We start from the raw sequence: 26525 nt of genomic DNA, 5'->3' as shown, positions 1-26525 counted from the left end.
TCCTGCCCACAACTGAAAGTACAAGTGGACAATACAATCAGACACTCTATGGAAACACCTGAGCATGACTCCCCACAGAAATGACCTGATACTTACAGAAAGACAGTGGAACTGACATTCTTCTAAAGTCACAGGCAGTGCTCACCAAGACAGGCCATACGCTGTGCCATAACGTAAATCTCGGCGTCTAAAGGACTGAAACACACACTAGGTTCTCGGACCACAAAGAATTAAAATAGAAATGGGTTGCAGCGAGCTATCCAGAAAACCACAAAATGTTTTGAAATTAAATGAGATTTCTAAGTCACGTGGGGATCAAGGAAGAAACTGCAAGAAGCTGAAAAGGAAAACACGGTGTATCAAAATTTGTGAGGTGAATCTAAAACAATGCACTGAGGGAAATTTCTATCATTAAATACTTATATTAGAAAAGAAGAATCGTCTCCGATCAATGATCTAAGCTGTCACCTTAAGAAATTACAAAAGCAAAATCAATTTAAACCCAAGGCAAGGAGAAAAAGAATTAATGGAGGTCTGAAAAGAAATCAACTTAGTAGAAATCATAGAATCGCTACAATACAAAGGAATCAATGAAACTAAGAACTGGTTCCTTCACAAGATCAGTAAATCTAATAGGTTTAGCCAGACTGGTAAAAATGAATGGGTGGCTCAGCAGGTTAAGTGTCTGCCTTCAGCTCAGGTCATGATCCCGGGGTCTGGATGGAGCCCTGGGTCGGGCTCCCAGCTCAGCAGGGAGTCTGCTTCTCCCTCTCCCCCTGCTTGTGGCTCACGCTCGCTCTCTCGGGCACTGGCTCGCGCTCTTGTCTCAAAGGAATAAAATCTTAAAAAGAAAAAAAGTCGTTAACCCAGATGGCCCTACATCTGTCAAAGAGAATGAATTCAATAAATCAAACACAAAATAAAAACCGTTCCCTCACAAAAAAATTAAGGCTTAAGTGGCTTCGTTGTTTACATTCTAGCTTCCAGGTAACTGAAGAAGAGTTTAGTTAAACTTCCTAAAGCATGTTACAGAGCCAGCCACATCCTGACACCAAAGCAGGACACCATCTCTTAAGAATACAAATTAAAGAGTGTGAAAAAAAAAAAAAAGGGAAATATCAGTATAAAGTAGAGTCCAGAGCCTAGAAGGGAGAGCCATACTGCTCAACATCAATTACAGGAAGGGCTGTCCATTATAGAGCCAACAGAAGAATAATCAACATGAAAGAACCTCAGTTATTGGCCCCAACAGGCCAAGATGTACATGGCGTCACCTATGAGATAGGGACTACTCCTGCAACTCAGCCAGCCAGCAACTGTCATCACTCTGAACTCTTGCTGTTTCTCCAATGGACTTTTGTTCCAAACAACCCCTCCCAACTTCCTCCTTCTCCACAAAATAACGTTCCTCTCCTTTGTTTGTTGGACTTGCCTAGGATTTTGCCTTAGGTTGCTTGCTCCAATTTTCTAATTCTCTGCTATTCCTGAATAAACCCATTTTTGCTGGTAACATAACTGGCTGTTTTACTTTTCAGGCTAACAAGAGCAATGTAACTCATGAACACAGATGCAGCAATCCAAAATAAAATATTAGCTGTTTGAAACCAGCAATACGTACAAAAGATAAAATACCATGGTGAAATGGCATTTGCTCTACAGCTTCAAGATGGGTTGAGTGCTTGATAATCAATCCCTCTAACTGACCATAAAAACAGACTAAAAATACACGAGCATCTCAACAGATGCACTAAAAGCACTTGATTAAAACGTACTTGATAAAAACGCCTAGCAAATCAGCTAGCTATAGAGAGGGATTTCTACCTTAGTCTCTTAGGGCGGATGTAACAAAACTACCACAGACTGGATGACTTACAAAAAGCAAGAGAAATGTATTTCTTAGACTTACGGACGCCGGGAAGCCCAAGATCAAGGTGCCAGCCAGATTCAGGATCAGGTGAGGCCCTGCTTCCTGCCACACAGACTGCTGACTTCTTGTCCTCACATGGCAGGAGGGCTGAGGGAGCGCTCAGGGGTCCCTTTTATAAGGGTGCACATACCACACATGTGGGCTCCACACTCATGACCTGATCGCCTCCCAAAGGCCCCACCTCCAATTACCATCGTACTGGAGAAAGGCTTCACCATAAATGTTGGGGAGATGGCAATATTCATTCAGTCTATGGCAACATCCTTAAACGGATAATTGGCAGCTACAGAAAGAGCTAAAGCTAATATAACCACGAATCCTGAAGGTGTGAATGCTTCCCTTCTGAGACAGGGAACACGGCAAGTGTGTGTACTTTTGCCACTTCTAGTCAATAGTTTACTGCCTGTTCCAGCCGATAAAAAAGTCCAGAGGAAAGAAAGATGTAACAGTCATTAGTCACAGGCAAACCTGAATCCCTAAAAAGAATCCACAGAAAAGTTACCTGAAATAAGAGGCCAGTTCAGCAAAGTAACAAAATACAACATCAGTACAGTGTCAGTACCATAGAGTCCATTGTTTCTATATACCAGCCATAAACAATCAAAAACAGACATTGTAAAAAGCCACACTACAAAGTAGCACACTAAAAAACAGGAAGGAGAAGCATGCCACCATGTGCCACCATCATCCCCACTTCCCAACTACAGAGTTGTGGCTCAGAGGTTTGGAAGCAGATAGTTCCTCCCAGAGGAATGAATTTTTCATTTTCAAATCAGTGTTTTGAAGGTTAGGCCCAGGGGCACTCTCAAAACAGTGGAGCCCGTGGAAAAGGCAACCCATAGCATATTGGTGGAATTCTTGAACGTAGAGGATCAACTGTAGGCTGGCTGGATTACCTGAGACAATCAGGGAGAAGAGACAGCTGGAAGGAGCCTGCTTGGGGTCAGAAAAAAAGATCTTTAACACTAACGTGGACAGCTAGCCCTTCAAAGGAGCAGGGATTTCACAGGTTTCTATTACGAAGCAACATAGCCAGGTACTGCTGAAAACAGCAGAAGCGGCCCCCACTTAGTAGACCTGAACAGCTGGGTTTGGTCCGAGGAAGAGACAATCCAAGAGAGCCCTGCCCGAACCAGTCTCCGCAGGGTGACCGTGGGCATCCCCGAGTCGTCTCTCCCTGAGGAGTAAAATCTGAAGCATAACACAGCTAGGATGGGGGCGAGGCTAGGGGGAGAGTAAGGAGTGAAAACAGACTCTAAATGAACCAGCCAGACACTAAACACCTAAACAAGCAAATAGCAGTAACAAACCCGGGAAGGGGTGGGATGGTCCAGAACCCAGAACTGCTACAGTATTTTAGACAGTGTAGCACCTGGACTAGTTTAGATTGTCAGGTTTCCAGACAAGGATAAAAAACCTGGGATACATGCAAAGAAACAGGAAAGTATGAAGAAGTGAGCCACAGAAACTGCCTATGGTTGTGACCAGATGACAGATTTGACAAGGTATTCCAAGTTGCTGTTATACACAGGTCCGAAGAACAAAAGGAGACCACAATCAAAGTAGTGGAAGGTATGATGAAAATGTCACATCAAACAGAGAATAACAATAAAGAGAGAACAATTACCAAAAAGAACCGAATCAAAGTTCTGGAGTTGACAAGCGCAATAACTGAAGTAAAAAAATTCACTCAAGGAGATCGACGGTAGTTGAACTGCCAAAGATTCAGCCATCTTGAAGAAAGACAGATAGAGGCTGCAGAATCTGAAGAAAGAGAGGAAAACAAGTGCGGAAAATAAACGGAGCTGCAGAGAAATATGGGACACTCTTTTTTTTTTTTAAAGATTTTATTTATTTATCAGAGAGAGAGAGGGGGAGAGAGCGAGCACAGGCAGACAGAATGGCAGGCAGAGACAGAGGGTGAAGCAGGCTCCCTGCTGAGCAAGGAGCCCGATGTGGGACTCGATCCCAGGACGCTGGGATCATGACCTGAGCCGAAGGCAGCTGCTTAACCAACTGAGCCACCCAGGCGTCCCAATTAGGGACACTCTTAAGAACACCCACCGAGATGCGGGAGAGTGCCAGAACACGGAGCAGGATAAATGAGAAGCGATTTGAGACACATCACAGTAAAAGATGCTGAAAGCCTCAGGCAAGGAGAAATTCTTGAAAACAAGAGAAAAGGACCCTTCACGTATGGGGGAAAGCCAATCAGATAAAGAGCAGATTTCTCAGCAGAAAAAACGGAGGACAGAAGGAGGGGGATAATCATTCAAAATGCTCAGCAACCAACAATCTCATATCCAGTAAACTCTTTTTAAAAATGAAAGCAACATTACCAAATCTGCTTGTTAGTTCTAACCATTGTTTTGGTCTGGTGTGGTCTTTGTCAGAGTCTTCAGGGTTTTCTATGGATAAGAGCATGCCGTGCAAACCTGGGGTGCATGATGGCTAAGTACAATAAAGCAGACACAGAAAGACAAACACTGCATTGTCTCACTTGTATATGCAATCTAAAACAGACTCTTAGAAGCAGAGCACAGAACAATGGTTGCCAGGGATCGGGGCAGGGGTGAACCGTGAGGTGACAGTCAAAGGTCCAAACTTGTAATTATGCAAGATAAATACATTCTGGCGTTCTACTGCACACACCATGCCATTTGCTGATGATAACCGTGTTGTATACTTAAAATCACTACCAGATGATCTTATGTTAAGTGTTCTTACCACTAATGATAAGAATATAATCACCACACCCACAAGACAAAGGGGGCAGGAGGAAACCCTGGAAGGTGATGGTTCCATCTATGTCCTAGATGGCACTGATGGCGTATAAGTTGTACACATGAAATACATACAGCTCTACCTATCAGTCATACCTCCATAAAGTGCACCTCTTTGTACCACTAATCACAGGTGTAATTTTTATGTTTCTTTGTATGATGCTTAGATTAACTACTCTCTGATGATTTGGCATAAACTGCACAAAAGCACGGAAGTGTCTTTACTAACTACATCTCCCAGGCACCCAACACAGTGTCCAGATAGTGGCTGGGAACTCGGTGAATCACAGTTAAATGAACAGTCTCTCAGTCCTTATGCCTGTTACGCACTTGTGCACAAACACACACGGTCACCATTACGCTCCTGCAGATCAGTGAGCAGTGCCTGGGCGGACACCCCGAGCTGGATTAGGATGTGGAGAAGCACCAGCAGTTTTGCTAGATGGTGGCTCTGAGCTTCTGTAAGGTGAAGCAGCATGACTCTCAGCAGGGCTAAAGAGCTTTGAGTCTATGGTAAAGGCAGAGGCCTCTGCGCCTTCACACACTCAGTGTCCCCTTGTTACCGCTGATGGTGGGTCCTCAGAATACTCATCACCACTTGCAGTGATTCCTTCCCAGACCTCGGGCCAGGATGCCCTCTCCCCACAGTAACGGAGCACACGATTTTCTTAGCAGAAAAGCAAGGCCAGAAAACAGGATGGCTGCGGTTTGTCCCCTCTTGAGGTGTTCTCTCACCTTTTATTCACTTCCATGTTTCTTCTTCGAGCCTCCCAACCCAACCTGCTAATTCCCAACCAATGACTACAACACCTGTGCCTGCGGCTCACTTGCGATGTAGGGATCTGTTGGAGGAGAGCTGGATCTAACTGCTGCGCTGTGTATTTTCTGTTTTCTCTTCTGAATCCGTCGGCTTCCAGACATCAAGGAAAGTACTCCAACTGGCCCACAAAAGGAGAATGCTTCAGGTGAGGCTGCTGCTCTCACCCACAGCCCAGCGCAGAGAAGTACTGCCTCCTAAGAACCACACGTCGCCCGGCTGCACCACAGGGGCCAACAGAGAATAAAAGTCTAAGAAATCTTCGTGCAGATACTCATCTCAATGGCGCAACTGTCTCCTCCTCGGGATATGCAAGCTGCTATCTGGTTTGATTTGGTTTTGGCTGGTATCCTCTGGGGTGATTTCACAGCAACTGCAGACTTAGCTAATCTTCCGCCCAAAGCTCTCTGCTTCCCCCACGGCTCCTCTCTATTGAACCATAGATCTCCTCTCTCCACTAAATGCCCTGACTGGTGTTTCTCCTGGCAAGGATATCAAAGCTGGAGTCTTCATCAAAATGACTTAAAACGTGTAACAGAGGGCGCCTGGGTGGCTCAGAGGGTTAAGCCTCTGCCTTCGGTTCAGGTCATGATCTCAGGGTCCTGGGATCGAGTCACACATCGGGCTCTCTGCTCAGCAGGGAGCCTGCTTCCTCCTCTCTCTCTCTCTGCCTGCCTCTCTACCTGCTTGTGATCTCTGTCTGTCAAATAAATAAATAAAATCTTAAAAAAAACCTGTGTAACAGAAACACTGGTTGTGCAATAACAGAGAAGATACAGCACATCCAACAGCGAACAAAACGTTATCTGCCAATTAAATAAGAGTTTCACACTTAGGGAAAATGACTTCATGTGGTGTACTATCATCCAGGCTTCATTCTATACATTTTTTAAAATGATGATTTAAAATGAGATTGGAGCGGGGAGGTCATCTACACTCTTTTCTCTGTTGTTTTACTTCCCAACATTATACCATAAACTACTGTCCATCATCATAATGATGGTGACGTCCACACATACAGGCCTTGATATGAACCAGGTACCCACTTACTGATGTGCCTAGAGTGACTTGCCACCCCCCAGTGTTTCACGCACTGAGGAGACATCAGGATCAATCCATACCCAGATGCAGTGTAATCAGATTAAGCTGCTGCACACGTTCACCTGCCTTTTGAGCCAGAGGACACTGGACACTGAGGTGCACTGCAGTTTAGGGGCAAATCCCAAGTCTCTTTATGCTTCTCTCTGACCTGGGTACAACCCTGACTCTGTCCTTGCTGGCTAGGTGGCTTCAGGGAAGTTATTTCCCCTCCTCTTAACCTCTACGTGTCTCGGTTTTCTGGTTTGTAAAAAGGGGATGTTAACATTAAAAATATTTACCTCCCAGTGTTGAAGAGACTTTTAAATGACTTTTAAAATTCTATCTGTAGAGAAAGAGCTAAAAACAATGCCAAGCCTATAGGAAGCCTCCTGACGTGTGAGCCTCTACTCCTATGTCTCTTTACATCTTTCTGCTTGTGCCCCTCATCCTTCCCCTTCTCTTTGCCGTGACGTCTCTCCTTCTGCCCCCGCCCCCTCCCCCGCACACCTTCACCTCACCCTCCGCCTTTCCCTCCCCACTGCCCCTTTCCTCAGACTCTCCAAAAACACTGTTTACCATCTCCTCAGGACAGAGCTCTGAAAATATTAATACATCAGCCTTTGTTAAAGGAATAATGAGTATTTGTGGAAGAGAAAAATCCATACAATAAAACTGGACAGGTGAAAACTCCATGAGAAATAAAGTCTTGCCGATGACAATTTGACTAGTAACGGTTTCCTATCTTTCCCAGGTTCACTTGTGACCATCTGATGCAGAAGTGGATTCAATAGAACTAACAGCAAGAAAAGAAGCCACATAATGAGGGTCCCTGGCCTTGAAATTTCACTCTTTGACATGATTATGCAAATTCAGAGACGTGTGCTCTGTCCTTATCCCGTGACCACTTACTTTTCCAACCATCCTGTAAGACGTATGAACAGGTCATTTGTCCTAACTTCCTAGAGAAGTTTCCATTCACGCTTCATAATAACCCATAAGGTTGGCCGAACACTCACTATGGTAAGGAAAAACACGCCCTCCCCTGGGCACCCACCCCACCCCCACCCCCGACTTGACTCTGGAGTCTCTGAGTTGCTGACGTGAGAGTGCCAAGTCCCTCCAGTGAGTCAGAGGTAGTCTTGACACCACGCGTCTGGAAAACGCTTCAGGGAAATGTGAGAATGACAACAGGAACAGCAGCTAGAACTCACTGACAGCTCTCCACATGCCAGGCACTGTCCTGACAACTTTCCTTGTCTTAACACAGTCAGTGCTCTAAACTGCCCCAAGAAGCAGCTCCACTTAGCATTAACTAGTATTTCCATGTTGCTACATGAAACGAGGCTCTCAGATGTTAAGCAGCTTGCTCAGTGTCACCCAGCTGTGAGGGCTGGAGGCACGGGTCTGAAGGCATTGTGGAAAACTCACCCTGCTGTGTGTTTGTTCAGTCAGTGGTAAGCTCCAATGGCCATTGCAAAGTATGTAGAATAACGGCTAACACAGACCACTAACTGGTTGCAGGGCATGGAAGCACACAGTAAACAGAAATGTGAGTGCAACCGCAATCACGCAGACAGAAGCTCGAATGGATTGGATTCTGGAGACTTTCTGGAAACAGTTCTCTCAGAGCCTCCTTAGAGAAGGCACCAAAAACCGGTGTCACTTCTGCGCCCTCACAAAGGAGAGAGAAGCCTGGCGGCAAGAAAAATAGCACCATTCCCCTGCTCCAGTAGTTCCCAGACAAGCTGTCCACATGAGTCAGAACCCAGGAACTCTTAAAAAAATGCACATGCTGTGATCCGCACCCAGTGAATCTCACTTAGTGTGGCCACAACGGTGCCCTAGAATCTGCGATGTTTTTTCTAACTCTGCCTAGGAAACACTCAAGAACTGAATGAAGCCCCTTTGGGAGCAAGCCTGTCTCCAACGTACTGACTTTCTGGACAGATACACACATGAGAAGACCAGCCTGAAAGCAGGCAAGATGACAGGGCATAAAGAACACATGGAGTGAGAGTCAAAACAGGGGTAGGGCAGTGGATTTTCTGAGAAGACACCATGACCCCACTGGCCTTTCTCCCTGAAGGGTTCTGTCTATCTCAAAACCATTCTCTTCCAGGCCAGTGGGTGGCGGGGGTGACAGGAGATGACATTTGGCTCCCACGACAGCATGGGCTTTTCTCAGGGACCACGTAATCCATAGGATGTGAGGTTATGCGTCTATTATCCCCACCTCCTCTCAGCCTTCGGTTCATTCTTGCACCCACACTCCATTCCACGTCAGCCTGGAGCAACCAGAACTTGGGGCCAATGTCTTCCCTTCACCTGCCAGAAACCTGCCCCTGACCTTAGAAGATCGTCTCCCTCTTCTCCTTGCAGCTGTCCTTCTGTGATCTCATCTGCTGTCCCAAACAGGACAGTAGTTTTCAAGCCCTAGCCCAGCCCCTCACCCTGTGTCCGCACCTGGAAAGGCTTCTCATCAATGAGGAGAACCCCAGGTCCAGAGCTAAGGGCCGTGACTACCACAAAACCATCCTGGACACTGACATCCCGTGACAGTGGTGACCTCTGAAACAAAGCTTTACCTCACACCCCCGCTGTCCCTGAAACGTTTTCTCATCACAGGAAGCACACAGAAGAGGAAGGTGCCCAGAATCCTTCCTGGAAGGTACTGTGCCCTACTCCACGCTGCCACGCTATTTCCTCTGACCAAATGCAGACAAGGACCAAAACCTTCCTATCTTTCGTCTGTGAATACCAGGCTTTGGGTGGGATGGGGGTACCTGCATAAGACCGTCTTCTTGTGGTTTCAAACCACATCATACTTAGTATTTAAACCAAAATACTGGCACATTTTGGAAAGTTCAGAGGGCCATTTTGATTGCTGAAATGATGAAAGGGTGGTACTGGCATTTAGGAAGGCAAAGTTGCAGGGATGCAAATCTGTTTTGCAGAGACTTCAATACACTGGATTTTCCATAAATGTAACTTCCCCGTAAACTGAGGGAAACTGGCACGAGGTTTTACCTGGAAAGGTACCAATAACCCTTGACCGTTTGGGAAAAACACATCAGCGAAAGCCTTTCCCTTCTTGGCTTGGAGTCTGCGACCACACTCCAGTATCACTCGAGAGCTGCAGCGGGACATGGAGGAAACAGGATGAGGGGAACCCAAGTGTACGGACCAGACGGATCTTCTGTAGGATATGCTGGGAAAGGACAGGAAGAATTCAGTGGGAGATGCTCATCCTGTGATCTGCCAGGAGTAGATGAACAAAACCAGCTTAACGGCTGCCACTTTGTTTCCATGTCTGTCTCCCTCACCAGAGTTTTACCTCCTTCTCGGAAGGCCGGAAACAACACCCCGCTCATCCTGGTGCCCTCGAGCCAGAGGACCTGACACTCAGCAGAAGGCCAGTCCACACCTGTGGAACTGAGGGACTGGGAATGGCTAGATCCCGCGTCGTAATGACGAGCCCGCGACAGAACCATGTCCAGACTGAAGCACGTCAGGCTGTGGAGGGTGGGATGCAAGTGCCACAGGTCTCCGTCTTAAGACCCCTGCAGCAGGGGTCACAGGAGCCTGCGGTCCTCACCTCCATTACATCCCTCAGGGGTCCCCGATTTGACCGGTTAAAACAATTCTCAACCAACCATAAAAGTCTAACACAGAAAAAGAGATAACTTACTGCCGAAGTGTCTGTATGAACCTGGTTCTTAGCCAGCCTGAGGCACAAATTCGGGCACAGCACACTCTGGTCGGGAAGCAGAGGCTGACCCGAAAGTCTTCCAGGCTGAGGCAGTGTCGGGCTAGTCAGAGAGCACACACAGGATGTGTCATCGCAGAGGGCACACGGGACACTCCTGAAACAGAGTTTACAGCTGTTAGGGAGCCCAGAGCTAGACACACACAAATCAGGCGATGCACCTCGCCAGGGCCCCGATGTGGCTTCCCACCATGGGACCTTCCCCTCCAAGACTCCCTGTCCATTTCCTATATTCATCTGAGCCCTTGGTTTCAGAGGGCTGCCTGGAGGCAGTCGGTTCCAAAAGTATGGTCTGTCCACAACACCAGTTCAGCCTCCTTCTGAGGGAGGAGGTCACGGGGAAGTGCTGTGCGTGCAAAGCCCGAGAACTGGGGGAATGCCTGCTGTCCCACACTCAGAGCTCTGGCAGGTGTGGTGGGGAGCTGTGGGGGGATCAGCAGCCAGTTTGCATCAGAGTGCTCACAGACACTTGGAAAGATGGCACTGCGAGTATTATCTTTCTTTCTTTCCTTTTTTTTTTTTAAAAAAAAGATTTTATTAATTTGACAGACAGAGATCAGTAGGCAGAGAGGCAGGGAGAGAGAGGGGGGGAAGCAGGATCCCTGTTGAGCAGACAGCCCCATGCGGGGCTTGATCCCAGGCCCCTGGGATCCTGACCCCTGGGATCCTGACCTGAGGGAAAGGCAGAGGCTTTAACCCACTGAGCCACCGAGGTGCCCCACCGTGAGTTTTTCTTTAAAAAGGTTTCCAGGAACAGTTTGGGCAAACAGAGGTCATTAATGTCTTTGCTTCCTCCCTCTGCCTCTCCCCAGGTGCTAGGTTTGGGTTTCCTCCACTGCTACAAATCAGTGTACCTTTCTGAAATCAAACCTTTATGTTTCTTTACTTATCCCCTACTCTCCTCCAAACCCTTTGTATGGAGGGGCTGCTCTCAAAAGGGACAAGAGCATTTTCATAGAAAAACCTATTGCATAACCACAAAGACTTATGATCATTAGGAACCGTCAGGATGAGATCCTGAATTTTCAACATTTTCAGAATGGGTTTACATCACCTCCTGCCCCTTTTGTCTCTCTCATTCACACAGTGACCAGGCTAGACTAGGTTGTTCCCTTCTGTGCTGGGCACAGCTGCATTGAATAGCGGCCCCGCCTCACATCTTGAATCAATTTTCTCAATACATCCAGACACTACAACGATCGGAGCCATTCTGAAATCCTCCCTTTCCCCCTCTCATTGAAAGCTTATGCAAAGGGCTAGCAGTAAACTGACACTTACCGGGTGGCCACACAGGGGCCAGGGGCCTTTCTAGTTGGAATGCTGGGAGAGGCAGCCACAGCAGCAGGAAGCAAGGTGAAGAAAAGGCTGGAGTGCCTTCCCATGTCTCTGCCTCTAGTTTATGGAATGCTTTTTCTGGCTCAGGGAACTAATTCGTTTCCTCCCGCTTGGGAGGAGAGAGCAAGTTAAACCTGCAACATTTTTGGCTGACCCAAAGCTCACCTTTGGGAAGGCTTGTATCCTTTCCCCTGGCCCTGAGAAAATAAAGCACTAAGTCACAAGGTGGCTACAGGAGTTCAGCCGCGGTTCCGTACCATGGGTACATCCACAGTCACCGGGGCACAAAAGGTTCATCATCTCTACCACATCACCCTTCCCTTACTCAAAGAAGTCTCACCATATTTTAGTTGAGTCAGGGTCTTCTCGCTAGTGAGTCCCACGGCTACCACGAAGCAAAATTACCCAAGTAACATCTGGAGGAAACCAGTTCAAGCTTCCAAGTGTCCTTTCCCAGTAGAGTCATGCTGTTTGTGCTTCCAGCCACAAATCATGATGTCGCACACGAAATCTTGTCTACAGGGAAGCTCATGCATGACTAACACCGTGTCGGGAGGTCTGTTTTGGGGGCCGGTCGCGTAAGTACTCTCCGCATAAGCATGTACCAAGATTTCAGATTTCCAAAGGGAAAGCAGGTGTTCAGCATGAAACGTATTGCTTGGACAGTTTAGGAAGAGTAAAGCATCCTGCTTGGGTAGGGAATGGTGGGAAGCCTTCTGACATTCAAGTTCCCAGATGCAAGGTAGGGGCCAACATGCTGATCTCTGCAAGGATAGTGGTCTCAGGCCTGCTCTGTTAACTCTTCTCTGCATAACACCCAACAACAAAGCTTCAAGATACATAGCGAGGTCAGAGAGAACGGGAGGATAAATGAACCTACCAATGATAGCTGTAGAGTTTAACACTCACTCAGTAGTGTCAGAAGGAACAGAAGAAAATCAGCACTATGTAGATGAACCGAACAACACTGTGAACTTCCTGGATGTAAGTGACAAGTACAGAACTTTTCCCATAGCAGCGGCAGAACACACATTTTTTTCAAGGGCGTAGGGAGTTTCACCAAGGTACTCTGCATCCTGGGTCGTAAAAGAAATATTACAAATTATAAAACAGTTGAAATTATATAGAGAATGTAGTCTGAGCAGAAGAGAGAAACTTCCAATATGTAAGAAAGAGTAAAGAGGAAAATCTCCCAATACAAGGAAATTACACCATATGCTTCGAAATAATCCATGGTCCAAAGGGCAAGTCTCCAGGGAAATCAGGAAATATTCTGGATACTGACCCTTCATTAGATGAACTGAACGGAAAGGAAAATACAACATACCCAAATTTGCAGGATGCAACCACCCCAGAGCTTAGCAGTAAAGGTACAGCATCAAATGTTTGTATTAGAAAGAATCAAGGATCCAAATCAATAATGAAAGCTTCCCCCTTAAGAACTAGAGAAAGAAAATAAAAATAAACTCAAAGCAAGTAAATAAGGGAAACAGACATTACAGCAGATATCAGGAAAAGAACAGTGGGTGAAACCAAAAGCTGGTTCTTTGAAAAGGTCAATGAAATTCCTAAGTTTCTATCCACACCGAGGCAGAAAGAAAGGTAAGGAAAGATACAACTTAAGACTATGAGGAAAGAAATGGGTTACAGACTCCACAGAAACTGAAAGGATTCTAAGAAATAACTCTGTGCACCGACATCTGGTAACTTAGATCAAACAAATAATTGCTTGAAAGGCACAAACTATTAAAACTCAACCAACAAACAACGACAACAACAACAAAAACCCAACCCACCCAGATAATCTGAAAAACAAACATAAATTTAAAATTTTTATCTTTTAAAAGCTGTCAGGAAAGAGGGCGCCTGGGTGGCTCAGTGGTTAAGCCGCTGCCTTCGGCTCAGGTCATGATCTCAGGGTCCTGGGATCGAGTCCCGCATCGGGCTCTCTGCTCAGCAGGGAGCCTGCTTCCTCCTCTTTCTCTCTCTCTCTGCCTGCCTCTCTGCCTACTTGTGATTTCTCTCTGTCAAATAAATAAATAAAATCTTAAAAAAAAAAAAAAACTGTCAGGAAAGAAATCTCCAGGCCCTGCCGGTTTCTCTGGAAAATCCCACCACACATTTAAGAAGAAATAACAGTAATTCTACACAACCCCTTCAAACAGAGGAGAGGGAACATTTCTTGAATCATTTGATCAGATCAGCATTACCCCGATGCCAAAATCAGACAAAGACAGTACTAGCAAAACAAATTCAATAATATACAAAAACTGTAATACAACATGATCCAGTTGGGTTTATCCTGGAAATGCAAAGGCAGTGCAGTATTCAAAAACTCAACGAATAGGGGCGCCTGGGTGGTTCGGTTGGTTGGTTTTGGCTCAGGTCAGGATCTCAGGGTACTGAGATGGATGGAGCCTTGCCTTGGCTCTATGCTCAGCAGGAGTCTGCTTGTCCCTATCCCTCTGCTCCTCCCCCCCCACTCCCTCTCACTCTCACTCTTTATAAATAAGTAAATAAATCTTCTCAAAAGTCAAATAATAAATTCATTAGTGTATCAAAAAGAAAAGAAAGGAAAAGAAAAAGAACCACAGGATCCTATCAATTCATTAAGAGAAAGCATTTGACAAAACTCAATAGCCATTCATGATAAAAGCATTCAGCAAACAAGGAACAGAAGTGAGTTTTCTTAACCTGGATATAAAGTATCTTGGAAAAATACCTACACCATCCATTCTACTTAATGGAGAAAATCTACATACTTTCTCCCAAAGACCAGGAGTGAGGCTAGGGTAGCCACCCTCCCCTTTTGTTATTCAATATTTGCTGGAAGTCCTAGCCATTCCACAAAGGAAAGAAAAAAGAAAGATCAGAAAGGAGGAAATAAAACTATTTCAATTCACAGATGACATGATTTTGTACATAGATAATCCCATGAAATAAAACAACAACCTCCTAGAACTAACAAGTGCAGTCAACGTTGCTGCAGCATACAAGCTCAACACAAGAAGTCAAGCAAATTTCTACATGCTAGCAACAAAAAATTACCTAACAAAACAAAAAGCAGACATCCCTCGCACATACCATTTACAATAGCTTCCCTCCTCAAACCTAGCGGAACGTACACAAGATCCGTGTGCCCTAAACCACAAAAAGCTGAGGAAAGAAGCAGAGGAAGACCTGAATAGGAAGGCCTGATAAAGTCAGTATAATTTAGATGTCTATAGGTCCCAAAGGGATCCCTCATTTATTTACTTTTTAAAAGATTATTTATTTATTTATTTATTTGACAGAGAGAGAGAGAGAGAGAGAGAGATCACAAGTAGGCAGAGAGGCAGGCAGAGCGTGAGGGGGAAGCAGGCTCCCTGCCGAGCAGAGAGCCTGATGTAGGGCTTGATCCCAGAACCCTGAGACCATGACCTGAGTTGAAGGCAGAGGCTTAACCCGCTGAGCCACCCAGATGCCCCGGGATCCCTCATTTAAATACAATTCCAACTGAAACTCCCAGTAGGACTTTTAGGAAATATAGACTGATCATGCAGTTTAGGTGGAAAGGCAAAGGAGCTAGAACAGTCAAATAATTTTGAAGAAGAAAAAGAAAACTGGAGGAGTAACACCAATTTTATGATTTTCTATGAGGCAACAGCCAAGATGTGGAAACATCTGTGTCCACGGAGGGATCCATGGATCCTGAAAATGTGCTACAGATACACGACAGAATATTATTTGGATATACAAAAGAAGAAAATCCTGCCTTTTGCAACTACATGGATGGACCCTGAAGACTTTATACTGAGGTAAGTCAGACAGAGAAAGACAAACACTGCATGTTCTCACGTATGTGGACATTTAAAAAGCAAACTCATACAAATAGAGATGAGAATGGTGTGTGCCAGAGGCTGGGGGGAAACGGTGGTTCTGGGTACCAAATTCCAGCCATAAGATGAATAAGTTATGGGGATCTAATGTAATATAGATAGCATGGTGACCATCATTCACAATACTGTATTAGATATGGCAAGTTAAGAGCCTAGATCTTACATGTTACCACCACACAAAAATGGTCATTACGTGAAAGAACAAGAGTGTTAACTAACTTTTCATAGTAAATATTTTACAGCATATACATGTATCACATCATCACCCTGTATACCTTCAGTTTACTTATGTTATATATCAACAGTACCTCGATAAAGCTGAAAAAACAAAACTATCCCCAATATGTTCCAGTGGGAGCCCCTTCAAGAGATTTCCTGTGTCCTTCTGACATCAGCCAATCCTTCCTTGACCTGGCCCTTATTACTGGTACCACAAGTTGAGCCAGGCTCGTTTCTTTTTTCCCTCTGCCATCCCAACACACACGCATATCTATCTATCACACATCTGTATCTATCAATCTATGCGTATACGCACACGTACATACTGAAAAGCACGAGTTCACATGCTTAAGAACTCCACTCCCAACGCAACACCTCAGAAATTGTTTTCTTCAGTGAGAGTCATGTCTCCCAATATCCTTCCTCATTTACTGAGCTGACGAATCCCACTGGATATAAGCCATAACACCTGCACAATAGAGCCACCCCCACTCCCATGCTCTGCTGAACCACTCCCCGACCTTGACCACCGTACCCCACTCCAGTTGGAATCCTTGAGCCAGTAAGCCTTCTTCCTATCCAACTCCCAGGGACATCGTCCTCACCACCGTGGGCTCTGTCCCCCATAGAGCCTGCTCCTATGTATGGATGCCCTTCTCCCCATGCCTGGGCTCTGACTCCTCAAGCGTCGGATGCCCCTACACACATACACTTGCCATGCTCTGTAGCCGCAAAGGGCTTTAGGGCTGAACTGCTCAGGTACAGAGGAGAAGAGAAGAGAAGGGAAAGAAAGGGGAGGGGAAGAGGTGAATACATCTCAATACAATCAGTTAATTAAGGTGAACTGGGCCAAATCTGGGCAGTATCACGAAGCCAGTGCTTTTTGCTTCTTTTCTTCCTCACTGCTCTCCACCTTTCTCTTTCTGCCTCTCTTCTCTACCCCTGTGCTTTCTCAGTCCTGTCCTCCATCAAGTGTAGAAAGGTAATGAGGGTAGTGATTCCCGTATGATCATTTCTGTGAGCTGGCTGACTGACATCCAGTGTGAATGGCGTCTACCCTGCGGCTTCGACACTCAAGCCCTCTCTCTGTCTCTCGTGACCGAGCACAAGGTTTCCCCCTCCTTTAGCAATTTCGGGTGTAAGCAGGAGAGCAGATTCTGTGTACTTCTTGGAGCCTTGCATCCTTTGTCTGTGAAAAGGGGATGAAGACCACCTCTCTCTCACAGGTTGTGGGAGAAACAGAGACAACACCACCAGACACCTTTCGATGAACTCTGTGTGTCAAACCCCGTGATGAAGACTTTGAGCATCATCACAGGAATCCCTGATATCCAGGAACACACCCAGTGGATGTCCCCTCGGCACTACTGCACCTGCTGTACCTTCTTCCTGCGATGTTCTAACAAGGCAGGTGGTTCCATGGCCTGCTCCTTCGTTTCCTCAGTCCTCTGCTCAGTCATTACGCTGTGAGGGAGTCCTTCCCTCATCACCCTGAATAAACAACAACATGCTCCCCACAAACTCTTTCCTCTAACTGGCCTTATCTTTCTATGTAGCACTTGCCCCTCTCTGATAGTCAATATATATTTACTGGCTAACTATGAAAGGCGGGACTTCGTCAGTTTTGTTCTGTATTCTATGTGCTCCCAGAAAAGTACCCAGGCTCACAGCAGGTGATCAGAAAATTCTTGGGGAAGGATGGCTGGGAGTCAGGACATCTACACTTCTAAGTTGCACAGGTACCCTCCAGGGCAGGCACTGGCCCCACTTTTTTTTTTTGACTGTGGTCCGTATTTAGGCTTCAGGAGACAGGTGACTTGCCCAACGACACAAACAGGACTTGGGGCTCTGGACTTTGGCATCACCTCTGCCAGGTTCCAAGACCCTCAGTTCCTGGACAGAGACCTCAAAATTACAAAGGTAAAAGATTTCACTTCTAAGACAAAGACCCCCAGACAGCTCAGATAGAAACAACAAAAACAGATCACTGAACACGACCTAAAAAGCCTTCCAAAAATCTCTGCACAAAGAGCTCACAACTGGAGTCACAGATTCCCCAAAGCAACAGAGATCACACACACTGAGACAACTCCCACACCTCAACAGGCCAACGTCTGCACTCTAGGACACAAATTAAATCTGCTCAGATATGTCACATCTTAGAGAGACTCCCAAACCATGCAGACACCTCCCAGGCTAATACAAAGACCTCCACAAAAAGAGAAAGACAGAAGTTCAAATAACTCGGAAACATCACAGAACCTTCCGATAAAGCCCCCATACAAATCAGAGAGCCTACACCTTGGACACAGACTCCCAACAGCTCAGATCCTTAAAACAGTGCCCCCCCCCCACCCCAGGTAGCTCACGGACATCACAACTTAAAACCCAGAATCACAAACAGCTTAGAGACCTCACACACTAGGGTGCGGATGCCAACATAGAGACCTCAAACCCAAGGACACCAAAGCACAAAGCGCTCAGAAAGCGCACCCCCCGATATACAGGCACACACAGCCTACGACACTTCATCCCATGACGAACACAATCCACTCCGATATCCAAAAGGCTCAGAAAGATCAAATGTACCCAAACTGCATCTGTACTGACCTACCTAGAGCGATGCACATCCCCTAACTGCCTGACACACTTCACTTCCTAGGTAGGGACGCCAACCAAGCGCACAGACCTCGCCCTGACCATTGATTGATTGCATCTGTACGACTGAGGCGCCGTGCCAGACGGGCCCCATTAGGCTTGTGACCGAGTTTAGGTCTGAACAAGACTGAAAGAGCTCACGTGAAGACGGTACAGTCACCGCGCGCGTCCAGCGCCAGACACTGGCTACCAGCCAGCTGTTGCGCCGAACTTCGCCACCGACTAAGGCAGCATCTTCATTCCCTCGCAGCAGCCGGTCCCCGAAGAGTTGAACTCGGAGAAAAATTCTACACTCCGAAAGGCATACGCACGCACGATCGCACACCCAAACACCACACACACCCCTCCCCATGTGCTCCAGCTCAGCTGTCGTACTGCCTGTCCCAGCCCAATGACCAATGGGAACTGGGTACTTGAAGACAGAGGCGGGGACTAGGGGGTTCATCCGGAGGCACTGCGCGCCCGGGAAGGGTTTACTCAGATGAACTCTCCGGAGCCAATCACCACCTAGGGAGTCGCAGTCCCCGCCCCTACAATGGAGAGCCAATCTCTCGCCCCGTTGTTGCCCAGCTGGACGTGACCATGTAGAGACGGCGAAGTGAAATGACGGCTGCCGGCTCAGTCCGGCTGTCCACTCTGGCTCAAATGCGCCGGGAGAACGGAGTGGAGCGGGTGGGGAAAGGCTCGGAGGCGTATTAGCGCCTCCGCTGGGGGCCGTGGCTGATGCAGACCTTTGGTGTAGTGTCCTACACCGTGGGTTATTGCAAAATCGGACCCCGCGTCTCTAGTGGTACCTTCCTGCTCAGATGGTCCTACCTCTGTGCCCCTGGGAGGTACGTCCGGAGAGTCTTCCTGGTCCACCTGGAGCGCCCCTTAGTGGTGCGAACCTGGAATGGCTGGTCGATGCGGAGGCCCATGGGCTCTTCCAGGCTGGCCCCAAAGGGAGGGAGGGCAAAGCCAGGATGCAAACCCCACAGCTCACTGCAGTCTTGGACTCGGGGGGAAAAGTCTTGCTAAGCTGAAGTTTACGTCCCCGCAGTGGCCACCATTGTACCAGGGAGCGTTACAAGCGTTTTCAATGTCCTGGGCGTTACGCTGGCTTGTGTCTCCCTGAGCAATGCAGAATGGGTCTAGTGGGGGTGTTAGAGGCCTGGTGTGGGGCAGGCCACTGTGGTTGGCTGTCAGGATAGATCAGAGAGATAGAAGGATCTTTGGTTTTGTTAGGGAAGGAGCCATCTTCCAGGAGCCCCGAGGACACCGAGAAAGTGAGATAAAGACCGCCGACTCCGTCACCATCCTGTCACCCCTGAACATGTTCCCTAGGAGAATCCATTACCCTTTGTGGCTTTAGTTCTCATCGCCCGCCACGCATTTATTTATTCATTTTCTCATTCATTCATTCCCTCCAAATTAGGTGTCAGACCATATAATGGATGTTAGGAATCCAATTGTATGGATACGGGGGGCGGGGAAGAAAACCTTGCTTTCATGGAGCTTACATCCTACTGGGATCATACAGCACAAAAATGTTAGGAAGTTGTCTAGGTTTTGGCAATTGCGATGGAAATTAAATCAGCAAAATGAAATAGAGGGGTGAATTTCTAGAAGCATGTCAAGGAAATTCTTTCAAAGCATGTGATCCTTGAGCAGACCCCTAAAGGAGATGAATATCTGCAAGAAAAGTATCCCAGACAGAGGTGGGAGCCAGTGGAAAAGGGCAGGAGTGGAAATTGGCCCAGGGTATATGAGGCACTGTGAGGTCTGTGGCTGCCTCAGTGTGGCTGAGGGAGAGAGGTAGGAGATGAGGTGGGAGGGGCCAGATCTTATCGTGCCTTCAGAGCCAAGGGAAGGACTTTGATTTACTCTCTGAGCCCTGGAGGTTTGGTTTTGGGGGTTTTTGTTGGTTGGTTTAGGTTGGGTTTGTTGTTGTTGTTGTTGTTGTTGTTATTGTTGTTGTGTTTTGTTTGTAGTAGAAAAGCCCCTAGGGTTCTTTCAGAGGCCAGAAGCCCAGGGCACCCAGTTTCATGGGAAACAGCTCCTTGCTTGCCCCCAAAGGAGAACCTTCTCTCTACCCTCCCTGCAGCTGAACATGCCTTCCTTGGACAGTTCCATAGACTCACGAGCAAACACCCCCCCCGCCCCCCGCACGGGTCCCCATGAACAGCCATATGAAAGGATGATAGCCTCAGGAGAGGCCAAGCAAGGGCCTCTGGCATGACTGAGGTCCCACACAGGTGGGTGGGCAACAGAGACAAAGTTACAGACACAGAGAAGCCAGAGAAAGAAGAGCATTAGAGACATCAGGACAGAGACTCTGGCCGCACACCCTCCCCACTGAATTAGTACCCACCTAGGGGCCCCCAGCTCTGCTACTGGAGGATGTGTCTGTCTCTCCAGAGCAAAAGATGCCCCTGACGTAATAATACAGCTGTCTGTGATCTGGGCCTCAGTCACACTGCCTTGACCCACATTGGGACGCTCTACTCCTCAGGACAAGGACACACTTCAGTTACGGGGAGGCTTATGCTGTACACATGGTTCCTCATACTCCCTCATGCCCTTGATGACCCTCCTGCTGATCTCAGTGCCCAAAAATGCTGCAAGGAGGGAAGCGAAGGCAGGAATTTCTAGGTCTGCTTGAGGCTTTGTGCAACGTGATGCACCGAGGTACTTCCCTCACCTCTGTACCTTCCATCCCCACCTCCACATTTCATACATCAAGCACTGAGCCGGGGAACAGGGTGTGTGCATGAGAGATGGGGAGACAGACATCCTGAAAGTGAGTCGGTTACATGGTCTTTGTGGCCTTGGGCAACCCTCGCCCTGCCCCCATCCTGGTCACCCCCTACCAGGCGTTGCTGTGCAGAGCTGTGCCTGCCTCCTTCAAAGAGCTTAAGTCACATCCAGTTTCTCCCTCCTCAGGAGCGGAGATTGCCCTTCCTCCCTCGTCTTCAGCCCCCTCATGTGCAAATGATGACCTTCTCCTTAGGTGTTGGGCAAATTAACTGAGCTGGTACATGTACATCGGTTTGTGACAGGGGTTGGCCCCTGGCAGGGACGGGGATAATGTTAGCTAATATGTGTCTTATCTGTATTGTTACCGTGGGTTCCCAGGAGCTGCATGTGACTGAGGAAAGGCCCTCCCTGAGGATGGGGAGCCGAAGCTTTCTTCCCTGTGGTAACAGGCCAGGCAGGGGGACAGCACAGCAAATGTGAAGTCCCAAGTCTAACGCTAAGCCCTCTGTGACTGAGGTCCATCCTGCCTTCCTCTCTGCCACATTCTCAGATGCAGATACATGAAGAGCTCAGAGACCCAACTCTCTGGACAAAGACCACCCCCCTTCCCCACCCCAAATAGTTAGGAGACCTCGTACCCTGGGATAGAGACGCACAAGTCGTTCGGAGAGCTCTCATCCTAGACATGAACCAAAAAACAGCTTGAAGCTGGTCACACCTGACAACATAGTGCCAACTCGCTGAGAGGTTTCCTAGTCCTAGGAACAGCTGCCCTTCTGCTCAGAGGCCTCCCGCACCCACTCCCAGAGCCTACAGGCTGCACCCGGTGACACAGAGCCGCAAATCTGCAGCTCAGGGCTGCTGTATGGGCAGTGACAGTGACTCTCTGTTCTGTCCACCCTGTGGGGGACAGGCCTGGTGTCTCGCCATGCTCACTGTCCGCTGTCACCACGGTGTCACCCGGAAGTTGGGTTCATCTCAGGGCTGGGGGGTTCCCTGGGACTGAAGGGTTCTGAGAGTGACCTCTCAGATCTGGATCCTGGAGATGACCGTGATCTGACCCACTCTGGTCACGTCTGGTCACAGTGACTTCTGCGTCTTGCCCCTCGGGGTGTTAGGGTGAGAGTCCTGGGTGCAAAAGGAGACCCATGGATCCTGTCATCTCTGCCATCTCTCAGCACCCACTGTAGGATACTGTATCGTGGAGAGTGGAGAGGCCTTTCCTTCTCACTGCCTCTGCCCTCTCCCCTTAAATCCCTCTGAACAGTCCTTTCCTTTCCCCAAACCTCCTCTTCTGGTGGCAGCTGCTACACCCCTTCTCTCTGCAGACAGCTCTCTTTTCCCCTTGCCAGCCACCAGGCCTCCCCTTCCACCCCGGGAGCCTCTTTAACCCCATTCCCAAACCCTAGTCACGGGGCCTCAGGTACACCCCACATCTGCCATTTTCATCCTGTCAACCAGCACCGCAGCTGTGCCTCAGAGCACCCACTCAGGACCTGTCCTGCTCCCTGCTAGTGCACAGCATTGTCCAGGACAGAGCTCTTTTCTTCATCACACAGGGCTCTGTCATAACATCCCTGTTTGGGAGGAACTGAAATTCTCCAGTATTCAGGTGAAATTTCAGCCCTAGACTGAGAGTCCTGGGCAATGAATTCCCCAGGGCTGAGGGTAAAGGGAAGGTTTTCTGAGAGGAGGAGCTGCAGTGAGTGTCCCATCAGGAGGCAGGATGACACTGTGCAGGGCTGGGGCAGTGAGCACAGAGAAGGGTCCCTGGGAGGGACTGGGGCCTCATGATCACATTAGTGTTCCTGTGGCTGTCCTTAGGGGCTTTTTAGCCTCTGGCCAGCCGTGCCTCAGGGCAGCTGGACAACCCAAGTCTGTTACCTGCTTTGTCTGGGCCCCGAGTGGCCTCATCGGTGACTGGGTTTTCTTGTAAAGGGGCTTAGTGAGGATTAAGTGAGCTGGGAGCTAGGAAGTTCTGAGGACACTGCAAAACAGATCAGTGATCACCTAACACTCAGCGCCAGGTGCACAGGGTGCTATCTGACTCCTGGAGTGATCTCACTTAACCCTGCCCTGATGGGCAAGTGTCTTCAGGCCTATTGACTGGACAGAGGACCACTCCTGGAGTTGGGCTTAGATGGGTCCTTCAGAGCTGCACTTCGAATGCCCACCCATGGACCACAACACCTGACCACGTGAGCACAGGCACCGGGCTTAGGGCTCCTTCCCTCTGTCCTGCAAGAGCCAGAGCTGGCAGTCTTCTGGTGGACCACCCAGAGCCGCCCTGGATTCCTGCCTGCTTCATCCCACCACCCGTAAGTGGTGGCGTGGCCAAAGTCTGACTGGAGTGGCCCCGTGGGGATATCCTAGAATTGGTGTATGCCCTGTGCTGGGCTTGGCGTCTGGGGTGCGAGACAGCATCATCGTCACTTCTGTCAGAGGCTGGGACTGATCACCGTAGGGTGGGATGGACTTTATGGCCCTGCCATACACAGCATTTGCAGTGGTTGTGGTCCCTCCCTGGATCTACAGTGCTGAGTCTCACGGGGGACAGTTTCATCCTCACACCTCATCCGCGGTATACCACCAGGAGGCGAGACCTCAGAGGGGCGGTTTCTCACTCAAGTCCTGTGGATCATTCTGGTGGTTCTAATGCTAAGGTGAAACTTTAAGAGCACCTGTTGGTCTTGTTCAAACATGACTGCTGGGCCCTACCCCCAGAATTTCTGATTCAGTATGTCAGGGGTGGAGTCCAGGAATTTTCATTTCTAACCAGGCTGAGCTTCCCTCTCACACAACTGAGTGAAGTCTGATTCCCATCTCCTTCCACCTCATCAGTAGTGGACCAGTCCTTTCCTGTGTCTCTCCCTCTTCACCCCATAACACACCCAGATGACAAGTCTTATCCCTAGACCCTGAAGATCTTGATGAGGTTAAATTTGTAAGTGTCTCGTACCCTGCATCAGGGCTCCTGCCCCATGAATGATGTGATGGTGTAAGTGAATATGCTTTCCCCGACCCTGGACCAGTGATGAACAGCATTGTGGCCTCATCTACCAACCTGAAAAAAAAAAAAAAAAAACCTTGCAAGTCTAGGCTCCTGAGGATAAGGACCTTTTTTGTTCAATATCCTTAGTCTCTGTAGTGTCCAGCACAAAATGAACGCTGACTGGATGCTCACCGAATGACTGATCTTTGACCCAGTAATTCCCCTTAAAAGGATGTATGATCAACACCCACATGAACAGAGCTGTGTGTATAAGAGGGTAGTAGATTTCAATCGGGAACAACCTCTAAATGTCCATTAATAGTGATCATTGGATGGTAACTAAAAGATGAGGGGTTCACGTTTACCATGGAGGGCCCACTGACTATGGAACTGAATGAAGAAACTTGTCTATACAGAGTAGAGGGATATTTTCAGGATATGCCAACAATGGGTGGAGCAGAGAACAAATGGGAGATGCTCATAGTGGGACCTGGATTTGTGTGTGTGTGTGTGTGTGTGTGTGTGTGTGTGCGCGCGCGCGCGCGCGCGCGCGCGCACGGGCAGTTTAAATACAGAGAAATATATTTGAAAGAAACACCCAGAACTAACCCTAAGAGTAGGACCAGGAAGGCAATGATGTACTAATGGAATCTTTCACATTTGACCCACATTCATATATTCTTTGAGTAACTTTATAATGCAAAGTTATGTGATGAAAACAATACCTGTTCCACAGAGTATTTGTTTGTGAGGGTATCTGGAGGGTGTCCAGGAACAGGGTTCTCAAACTTAATATGCCCCAGGGCCAGGCAGTTAACGTGCATAAGAGAACCCAGCTCATCTGAAGGTGTGGAAAAACAGCCCTTGGGTAGGTTTTATGTTCCCTGCCAATCAGCTTCTGGGATAGGTAGCGCCCCCATCTGAGGATACATCCACAGTGCAGCTACTGCTTACTATCCTTGGGCAGAAATGAGATCCCTGCATGGCCAAGGGCTGTGATTTTCCCAGTGAAGCTGGTAGTTGGGGTTCTTGTCATTTCCTGTTGTTGTAAATTGTAGAAACAAATTAAATTGACAGAAACTGTGGATCAGTCTAGCTCTGGATATGTCATATAGAACAATGTGTCTGGGAGTGAGAACGGGTCTAAGAGCTCTCTTCCAAGACAGATCTTTCTGAAACCCTTCTGTATCCCTTTCAGAACACAGCAAGAAGTGAGGAAATGCTTTTGAAATGACAAATGTGTGAATGAATACACCCTGCGTCTTTTTCTCCTCTGTTCTTTGGTCCTGGATCACTACTCTGATTCCCACTATCTGGAGGGCATCATCATTTGCCTTCTGACCCCTTCATCCTCTTGGTGTATCTTCCCAGTAATCACTCCGCACATAGCCCACTCTGATTCCTTCTCTGAGTTTTCAGCCCCAGTAGAGCCCCTTCTGGAATGGACCACTCCATGCCATACCCCTATCCCTGGCAGTGGTCTGGAACTTGCATTCTGATGTTTTCCTGAGTGCCAGTCTCAGCTTGTTCTCTTCATATCAGCTATGTGACTGGAGATCTGCCCTCACTCTCTCTGTGCCTTAGTCTTCTTCACCGTGAAACCGTGTCAATCCTCACAGGTTATAGTGAAAAGCAAATGAGATGATCCCAGCAAGAGTTTTCACAGGACCTGACACAGAATAAATATGAGGAAAACACTAGCCAGTATTATTATTGCTTTTGTCATTATTACTGTTTACAGGGATGCCCTATTTTGACCATCAGTTAACTCTGGTAGTAGTCGTAACATCCTTCGGAGGTGTTTATTATTAATCACCATTTTACAGGTAAGTAACTGATGTACTATGTATTAGCCAACTATCTTACTCAAGTTCACCAGAGGCAGGAGAGGAGATGTCAACACTCACTCCCAGAAATGTCTGACCCCAGAGTTCCTGCCTGTAACCCCTGGCTGTGCCTCTTCCCACAGCAGTGTCAGTGACAGCAGTAGCTGTTGACATTATAGAGGTAGCCAAAGCCGAGAAAAGACCCTGAAACAAATATGGTCCCCATAACCTGAAGTGGAAAAACTAGATAAGCAGAGTACTCTCAGTCTCAGGCCATCACTCCTCCCTGTACATGTCCCATGGGCTGGAGAATTCATCTTGTGGGTCTTGTTTTCCAGGGGACTCTTAGCCACTTGCAGGATTATGTCCAAGGCTGATCCAAGGAACACCCGCCACTCCCTCCTATGCTGGGTGGGACATGCTGATGTCCCATGTTCTAGAGAACCTCTGCTCCTGGACCCAGAAGAACCTTCACAATCTACTTCCTGGCACTCTCCCCTCTAAGTGG

General features: G+C 47.9%; 1 protein-coding gene across 6 annotated transcripts in view; it reads right to left on the bottom strand.

The window, feature by feature from the left end:
- FAM156A (family with sequence similarity 156 member A) overlaps positions 1-18879 on the bottom strand; it is a 42151-nt gene extending 23272 nt beyond the window's left edge. The window contains exons 1-4 of one of the 6 annotated variants that reach the window (XR_009401190.1): positions 18605-18879; positions 12589-12784; positions 12049-12472; positions 10384-10470 (exon numbers count right to left, since the gene is read on the bottom strand). Coding sequence is in view for 1 of the 6 variants with exons in the window: in XM_059384645.1 (XP_059240628.1) it covers positions 9635-9678 (44 nt within the window). In the remaining 5 variants the exon portion in view is untranslated. Of the gene's footprint in view, positions 1-9634; positions 9816-10295; positions 10471-12048; positions 12473-12588; positions 12785-18604 lie in introns of those variants that run through there. The other 5 variants (XR_009401189.1, XM_059384645.1, XM_059384648.1 and 2 more) reach the window with 5 other exon arrangements.
- Positions 18880-26525: the final 7646 nt, after the last annotated feature.

Source organism: Mustela nigripes, chromosome X (genome assembly GCF_022355385.1).
Source record: "Mustela nigripes isolate SB6536 chromosome X, MUSNIG.SB6536, whole genome shotgun sequence".
Classification (NCBI taxonomy): domain Eukaryota; kingdom Metazoa; phylum Chordata; class Mammalia; order Carnivora; family Mustelidae; genus Mustela; species Mustela nigripes.
This window is presented reverse-complemented; position numbering and strand designations above follow the sequence as displayed.